The following is an 8,858-nucleotide window of genomic DNA, read 5'->3' as shown; positions in this document are numbered from 1 at the left end:
AAGCAGGAAGGGAGGCCTAACACACTGGATGACAAACTGAGTACAGACTAATTCTAACAAGATTAAATTTAACAGGGGCCACTGAAGTTCTGTAGTAGAGTTAGAAATAAATGTGTATGCATAACACAGGGAGATCAACTAGATGATAGGTGATGATTTAGAGGGTTGGGATAGGGAGGGTGGGAGGGAGTCGCGGGAGGGAGGGATATGGGGATATATGTATAAATACAACTGATTAACTTTGTTGTACAGCAAAAACTGGCACAACAGTGTAAAGCAATTATATTCCAATAAAGAGCTTTAAAAAAATTAAAAAAGTAAATGTATAAGAAAAAGGCAGGAATTAATAAAAATTTTAAGTCTTAACTATATCAACTATAATCAGAGAGTTGGTCATGTAGAATGTCAGGAAGTATCTTAGGTAAATTCCATAAAACCTCTTTGGACCTAGCAAAGAAGCTGATCCCCCTACTCTGCCAGTCAGGTCACATTTCTTTCTGGACTCAGTTTATAAACAAAAAGGTGTCCGGTGGTCAGTGACTAAGCTCATAAGGGGACATGACATTGTTCGGCTGAAACAGGAAGTAGCTGGGGCTCATCAGCATGAAGGATAAAGGATGTAGAGGGGAAAGTGATAGACTTCTATCTTTAACTCTCTAAAGAGTTAAGAGGTGGTATGTGGAAAAGAGATTCAATTTTTGTGGTTCTGCAGGAGGTGCTCCAGAAAAGCATATTTCATTTTAGCATCACAAAGAACTGACCATCAATTATCACCCTGTGAAATAGTAAATTCCAAGTTTTTGAGGATATGTAAAACTAAAGACAGCCACCAGTTTCCAGAGTGTTGTACAGCAGTTCATGCCCCCGGCAGGGAACTATAATTGAAGTCAGCTCCAACCCCAAGGGTCTGACATTATTAAAATCACTTTTTATTCCCTGTTGAACTGACTAGCCCTGAGTTCCAAAGCCAAACAGTCCTCTAATATGTGGTCATTCTTTTGGCTTTCCTTTTGATGTGTATTCATTTATTTTATTACCAAATTCCATTTAAGGGAAAATAGCAGTTTATGTTAACAAAAAGTTAGTCAAGGATTAGGATAAAATTTCAAGAAGGTTTCAGAAGGCAGTATAGATTATTTTAAATATAGTGTCAGTGACCTACACAAAACACTGTCCAGGCTACAGTATGTCATACTCTTGGGGATGCTTCTGTAAGTAGTATTTGATTTTCTGTTACATAGATAATTTCCAATCAATAAAAAAAACACAAAAACTACTGCCAGTAAGGCTGAGGCAACAGACAAAATGTTTTCCCCTTGGACCGAAAACAGCATTCATACATCTTGAGAAATGTATGTCACAATAACACAGCAGACCATTTAAATCATCCCCATAGTGCTTACGAAATACAGATAATGGACTAGATTCATTCACACTTTAAATGATGCAAAGAATTTTCCTAATTGTAAATTATTTTTATGCCTAAAGGAAATTTTGCATTTAAATGGACATTTTTCTGCTTATTGACCCTCTGGTATTTTCACTGTGGATCAGAAAAAAAGATATTTAATAAAAATTATGCTTTATCTCAGTAGATATAGTCATGATCTGAAAGGGTCAAAGAATGCATGCTTATAGGGAAATACCCTTTGGTATTTATAAGAATGACATGAAGCAGTGAGCCAATGCGTACATAAGTACAACTGAGCTTTCAGGCCCTGATACTTGATCACTTTGTCACAGCAACAGCCTTTTAAGTATAATGGAGGATGCATCATCATGACGGAATATAAAAAGAGTAAGAAAAATAGAAGCTTGAGATCTAATAGTTTGGTTTCCAACTAGAAGAAAATAACTTAAAAGCAAGCAATAAAAAATTGCCTTAAACTTTAGAAAAAGCAGAAGCAAATAAATATGCACCAAAAAGAAGTGAACCTGACTGGGAGTAGTCAAAGCAACTGCACAATTAGCCTTTAGAAGAAGAAACATTTTAATTAACAAAATGTCAAACACTGATTTAGTGTGTGGGAACCTCACTTGAACAGCTTGGGAAACTATTCTATCTTTCTAAGTTCCTGGGAGAGACTGTCACTGGGTAAGAATACTAAAATCCAAATGTCTCACATAGTATTCATTGCAATATAATGTCAAATAATGTTTAAAGGCTGGTAAGTTTTTTTCTCTGATCTATGTTCTTTGAGCTTAAGGAAAAACAAAAGCACATTCCTAAACATGTTTGACCTCATAAAGGAATCCTGTCCTACTAATCTACACATTGAAAATGTGTTTAAAAAAAAGAACTTTGTTGTTGTTTTGGCCACACTGAGCAGCATGTGGGATCTTAGTTCCCTGAACGGGGATCAAACCTGTGTCCCCTGCATTGGAAGTGTGGAGTCTTAACCACTGGACCACCAGGGAAATCTGAAAGTGTATTTGTTTTATAAATTATTTTATTAGTTTGATGAGCTAAAGCACCACAAAGAGTATCTCCATTGCCACAGTTCCTGTCTCATGAGAATTTATAAGAAAACTTAAAATTCTGTATTTTCAACACACTGTATTTTAAGACATCAAACTAAAAACTGACAGGTCTTCTTCCAATCAAGGAGCCGCACAGTTGGGGCGTTTGGTCAGCTTGTGGTATTTGTGAGCAAGGTCCACAGCCTTCCGTCCTTGCTGAAAGGGGAAAGACCACAAAATTAAATTCCAGTGATTTCCCATTTTCTTAACTCCATTGAAAAGGTAATTTACTTCTTCTTTGGTAAAGTTTTTACGAATTCTTCTTTTTTCTGTAATTAATGAGAATTGTAGAATACATTAGTACTTGCTGAAAAAAGAGATCTTCTTGAGACCCAAATAAATGCTTTACTTATTCTAAGGATATGGATTATACAGTGAGAAAACTCCATACCTGAGCTACTCATCATATAGAAATTCACTTCAATTAAAACAAAACAAAACAAAAAAAACAGCTGAGTGCCTACTAGTTAACTAGATGCTATCACTGTGATCCCTTCAATAATTGTAACTTAATCCTATTGTGATAATATTTGCAAAATGCTTCAGTCAAGAAACAAAATTTTATAAACATTTGATTGTTAATCCTCTCAATATTCCTGTCAGGACAGTTAACAAACAGCTTACCTATCTTACAGATACAGTCTTCCCAAAGGGCTCCATAACTTCATAGAATAGAAAAGAATATCAACAGTTGTGACTTTATCAGACTTGATTAATATTTAAGAATAAGGGTCTTTTATGAAATTTGACTTAAAGAACATGTTCACTACCTATATGGGTGCTCAGCTTGATTAAAACTCAAAAAAATAGGCTGCACAATGAGGCAGTTTTTAACTATCTGGTTTTTAGGGGTACTTTCTACAACGGAAAGAATACACAGTTGGTATCTGTGAACAAATATTTTCTAGTCATGATTACCAGGAAATAGTCTTCTTTTAAGCTTTTTAATGCATTGTTAATGCTTGTTATTGTAGGTAGATGCTGATGAGGAAGAGCTTTTGTATTTCCAATTAAGACTGCTATTTACTTCAGTAGGACCTGGAATAGTTGTGCTGGGACAACCTTAGAAAACCTTGCCTTTGCACATCACAACTGTTAGTCCATCTCTCCTGAGGTAGGAGCCATAGTTCAAGATCTTTTAAAGCAGGAGAGAAAAATCTTACCAGCAGGCTAAGAAATCAATGAAAATTATGTCTAATTATTACTTAGTGGTATGCCTTAGAATGCAGCCTCCGTGAAGACTGGGATTTTTGTATTTTACTCACCATTGTGTCCCCAGTGCCTAAGACGGTGTCTGACACATAGTAGGTGATCAATAAATATTTATTGAAAGAAAAAAAGTTACTACTGGTAAACACTGTTTTAAAACTTATCAATGACGTTACTTCTTACTTTTAGGTCCACTGGAAAAACTATGGTTATCCAAGAAACAGATTATTTCAACTTCACTTACTAAATGATTTGAACTCATTATAATCAGGACCAGATGGGTTATTATAACATTCAGGATATTGGGTCCTGGGGTTGTTCATGTAGAGCCAATCCCCACTTTTCCCCTGCAGTTGCCATCTCACTGACTTCTACACTTAAATTAACATCTGTGCCAAATTCCTCAAAGGTTACACAGCAGCGTAGTGGGCAGCCTAGAAGAAGGAAACAGCTCTCTACACCACAAGGCTCCCTTCTGCGGCTTTAATGCTCCTCTTAATACTGATTGGGCATTAGAAAAAAGCTGGGAAAAATAGGCAAGAAGGCTCAGTTTTAGAGACTTATTTTTCAAACCCTCTTAAGATATCAATGCATTCTAAAAGAGAGCCTTGTCCCCAAGGCTCTTTAAATACTTAGATGCAATGGTCCCTTCTCAAAAGAATAGTCCCAAATTTGAGTGTAACCTATAACCAAATGAAAGGTGATGAATGTCTCTAGTATGAAAGGGAGTTTTATTAAGAGGGGGAAAAATGGCACTACATCGAATATTCCTGGCCTGCTTGTAATAGAGATATAAGACCAATCTAATCACTTCCTCCTCAAGACACCTTTCTAAATTTGAAAAAAGCAGGTCAACTTATTAACTACTTGATTTTAGCTAAGCAATTCTAACCTACAAAAAAAACTGTAGGTATTTATGAGCTGAAAGTAACTTAACAGTATTTAGGATCCCTCTGTATAATCAATATATAACCATAATTATGTATATTTCATGATGCTCTGCAAATGATTTTACTATGAAAAATGATTATAGAATATTTTCAGTTGTTATAATTTGCTTTTAAGACGCTGAAGAAATTCTATTATTAATTCGATGCAAACTCTGTCAAAAACAAGATTTCCAACTGCAACGTTTCTATGGAAAAATATCCACTTTCTAACAGTTTCTACAGAAAGTATTACTTCAAAAAGTGGGTTACCCTATAGTGGTACTGCACTTAATTTTAATTTGTATGCAGAAATTTTAACCTAGAAAAAGACCTAGTTATAAAAAGTAAATTTGAAATTTCTTTCAAGGTTTTGGCAGTGAAAATGGCCAAACAAAACATGTGGTAAAATGTTTCCTGGATGGATCAAGTCCAGATGTCTTAGCAATAAATAACAGAATGGCTCCATAAGATGTTACTAATTTCTAGGTTACTTTGACAAGTAATGTAGTCAACTGCTTACTCTCACCCTGCAGGTATTAATTCCATATGAACAGAAGAAAATGGTAATGTTCTTTAAGTCTTGTGATAAATTTGAAATGGTGATAAACCTGAAATGTTAACCTTATAGTTAAATAAAAACTCCTATAAATTAACTCATAGTTTAAGAAGTATTTTGATTTTTAAGCAGGGCTCTAAGGTTTATACTATTTGCCTCTTCAATTTTGATTGTTTGAAGTGCTACAAATGTGAATCAAAATCTTCTACAAAATTTTTCTGAAGCATTTGTGCACAGGAGAATAATTTTGTTCTTAAAATAGAAAAGTGATCCAGAGGATAGAACAGGGGCTTCTGGAGAAAGACAGGCTTCCATTTGAATCTAAGTTCTGCCATTTGCCAACTCATTGGCAAATTTCTGCTATTCAGGGATTTTCCTACTTCTATGCAACCTAAAAGAAAACAAATTAAAGTGGGAATAAAATAATACCTTATCTTACAATGTTGTTATATGAAATAAAGGAAATAATATCTATAAAACACCTAACACATAGTAGGTTCTTAATAAATGTTAGTTTTCTCCTGCACCTTCCCCAGCTGGAAAGCAACAGAAGAGCAAGCACCAAGAGGAAGGGAAGAGGGAAGCCTCTTTTCTCAGGAAGTATGACCCTCATCAGAAACAAGGGTTATCATTTAAAAGCCATTATGATGTGACTGAGAACAATCATTCAGCTGTTCTTTTTCAGGAATATATGAAATTTATATTTATTTAAAAATTAAATATATTCACTTATTCCTCCAGGGGTAGTAGATTCATTGCTGAGTTGTTGTCTTCTACGTGGGGTCAGCAGAATTTCTGAAAAATACAGAAAACATTTAGCCTATTTAGAGTATCCATCTGAGTAGTATCACATCAATCCTATTAGTATGATATTTCCTTTTTCCCACTTCTAATGGGAATCCTTAGCTGCATTAGGAAGAATTTTTAAACTACTAGAGACTAAATCTACTCCCTGGAAACATTTTAAATCACAGTTGCTCAGAGACAGATTTTCTTTTCAACGTTATTTTACCAGTTATCTTTAAATATACTTAATGTTCTAGATCACAGTTCAGAAGTTATAGTCATAATTACAGTTTTAAAACTGCTGCATTAATTACTTTTGTTACAGATAAGTGATTTCCTTAGTTCACTTTTATATCTGTCTTCAGCTTCCACAATGACTTTATGACGATCACATTGGTATGGGCAAGAGTGCAAGAGCTTGCTAAAATTTCGGCTATTCAGGGATTTTCCTACTGCTATGCAACCTAAAAGAAAACAAATTAAAGTGATGTATTGATGTTACAAAATATCTAATAACAAATGTATGAAAGCAAATATCTTTATGATGGTAACTGAAGTGAAATCAGGAACTTAATTATAAATACATTAAGAAACTCCAAGTCATGTCATGTGACAGAGTAAAGACAACAAATACAATACAGTGAAATAAGCACTGCCATAGAGGTGTGAACAGAGTTATGGTGATATAGAAAAGAAGCCTCTAGCTTGGCTGAATTCTGAGCAGGAGTTACTATCAGGGAAGATATTCAAAAGAAGTGACCCTTATGCCCAGTAGCCTTTTTGTTTTTTAATGTTTTATTCTGGAACATTTCAAACAAACAAAAATAATGGGAAAAGTATAATGAACCACCAAGTATCCATCATCCAGCTTCAACAATCTTTAACTCACGGCCAGTCATATTTTATCTACTCACACCTACTTAGCTCTGCCTCCCACATACACACTAGATTATGAAGCCTGGAATTTGCATTCAAGTATCATTTCATCTGTAAATATTTCATATGCATTCTTAACAGATAAGAACTATTTTTTAGAGAGTTCCCTGGTGGCACAGTGGTTAGGAATCTGCCTGCCAATGCAAGAGACACAGATTTGATCTCTGAGCTGGGACGATCCCACATGCCGTGGAGCAGCTGAGCCTGTGCCCCATACCTACTGAGCCTGTGCTCTAGTGCTCGTGAGCCACAATTACTTAGCCCATGTGCCACAACTACTGAAGCCCACGTGCTTAGAGCCTGTGCTTTTCAACAAGAGCAAACAAATTAATAAATAAAAATTAAAAAGATCATTCTTTCTAAAAAAAAAAAAAACTCATTTTTTTTCCTCAGACCTTTATTGGAGTATAATTGTTTTACAATGTTGTGCAGTTTCCATTATACAACAAAGTGAATTGGCTGTATTTACACATACATCCCCATATCCCCTCCCTCTGGTACATCCCTCCCTCCCTCCCTATCCCACCCCTCTAGGTCATCACCAAGCATCGAGTTGATCTCCCTGTGTTATGCAGCAGCTTCCCACTAGCTAACTATTTTACATTTGGTAGTGTATGTATGTCTATGCTACCCTCTAACTTCATCCCAGCTTCCCCTCCCTCCCCCACCGTGTCCTCAAGACCATTCTCTATGTCTGCATCTTCATTCTTGTCATGTCCCTACATTCATCAGTACCATTTTTGGGTTTTTTTTGTTTGTTTGTTTTTAGATTCCATATATATGCGTTAGCATATGGTATTTGTTTTTCTCTTTCTGGCTTACTTCATTCTGTATGACAGGCTCTAGGTCCATCTATCTCACTACAAATAACTCAATTTCATTCCTTTTTATGGCTGAGTAATATTCCATTGTATATATGTGCCACATCTTCTTTATCCATTCATCTGTTGATGGGCATTTAGGTTGCTTCCATGTCCTGGCTATTGTAAATAATGCTGTAATGAACATTGTGGTACGTGTATCTTTTTGATAAAATACTTATTTTGTCTTTTTTTTTAATAAATAAAATTTATTTATTTATTTATTTATTTTTTTATTATTTATTGGCTGTGTTAGGTCTTCGTTGCTGCACACAGGCTTTCTCTAGTGGCGAGCGGGGGCTACTCTTTGATGCCATGCATGGGCTTCTCATTGCGATGACTTCTCTTGTTGTGGAGCACAGGCTCTAGGTTCATGAGCTTCAGTAGTTGTGGCATGGGGGTTCAACAGTTGTGGCTCACAGGCTCTAGAGCACAGGCTCAGTAGTTGTGGCACACGGGCTTAGTTGCTCCGAGGCACGTGGGATCTTCCAAGACCAGGGTTTGAACCCATGTCCCCTGCTCTGGCAGGCAGATTCTTAACCACTGCACCACCAGGGAAGTCCCTGTCTTATTTTTTTGTTAAATGGCAAACCACTCTCACACCTAAGAAAATTATGCTTAATATAATTTAATATCCAGTCAGTGTTCAAAACTCCCCATTATTTCAAAACTTTCTCTTTACAGTTGGTTTATTTGAATCACGATCCAAACAAGGTCCACCATTACATTCAGCTGATGTGTCTCTTGAATTTCTCTTAATCTACCAATTCTCTTCTCTTCCTCTTTGTCATTTACTTGTTGTAGACCCTGGGTCATTTGTAATGTGCAGTTTCCCAAAGACTAGGTTTTGCTGATTACATCCTAGTTGCACCCTTTAAAACATTCCTATGTTCCCAAGAAACGAGTAATTAGATCTAGATGATTGATCAGATTCAGGTTCAATTGTTTTTAGTAGAATTCCTCACAGGTAGTATTGTGTATTTCTTACTGCATAATATTAACAGGCACATAAAGTCTGACGACCTCTCTCTCTCTTTTTTTAATTAATTAATTTCTTTATTT

At 35.7% G+C, this 8,858-nt stretch overlaps 1 protein-coding gene across 6 annotated transcripts in view; it reads right to left on the bottom strand.

The window, feature by feature from the left end:
• Window positions 1-2,080: 2,080 nt before the first annotated feature.
• Window positions 2,081-8,858, bottom strand: part of TERB1 (telomere repeat binding bouquet formation protein 1) — a 33,309-nt gene continuing 26,531 nt past the window's right edge. For 4 of the 6 annotated variants that reach the window (XM_057711046.1, XM_057711052.1, XM_057711051.1 and 1 more), the window contains 2 exons: window positions 5,944-6,009; window positions 2,081-2,789 (listed from right to left, as the gene is read on the bottom strand). In XM_057711046.1, the coding sequence (XP_057567029.1) occupies window positions 2,602-2,789; window positions 5,944-6,009 (254 nt within the window). In that variant the 3' untranslated portion in view covers window positions 2,081-2,601. Of the gene's footprint in view, window positions 2,790-3,144; window positions 3,183-5,943; window positions 6,010-8,858 lie in introns of all 6 variants that reach the window. The other 2 variants (XM_057711049.1, XM_057711047.1) reach the window with 2 other exon arrangements.

This window comes from Hippopotamus amphibius, chromosome 16, assembly GCF_030028045.1.
Source record: "Hippopotamus amphibius kiboko isolate mHipAmp2 chromosome 16, mHipAmp2.hap2, whole genome shotgun sequence".
Lineage (NCBI taxonomy): Eukaryota > Metazoa > Chordata > Mammalia > Artiodactyla > Hippopotamidae > Hippopotamus > Hippopotamus amphibius.
The sequence above is the reverse complement of the archived record's forward strand: the minus strand, read 5'-3'. Positions and strand labels throughout refer to the sequence as shown.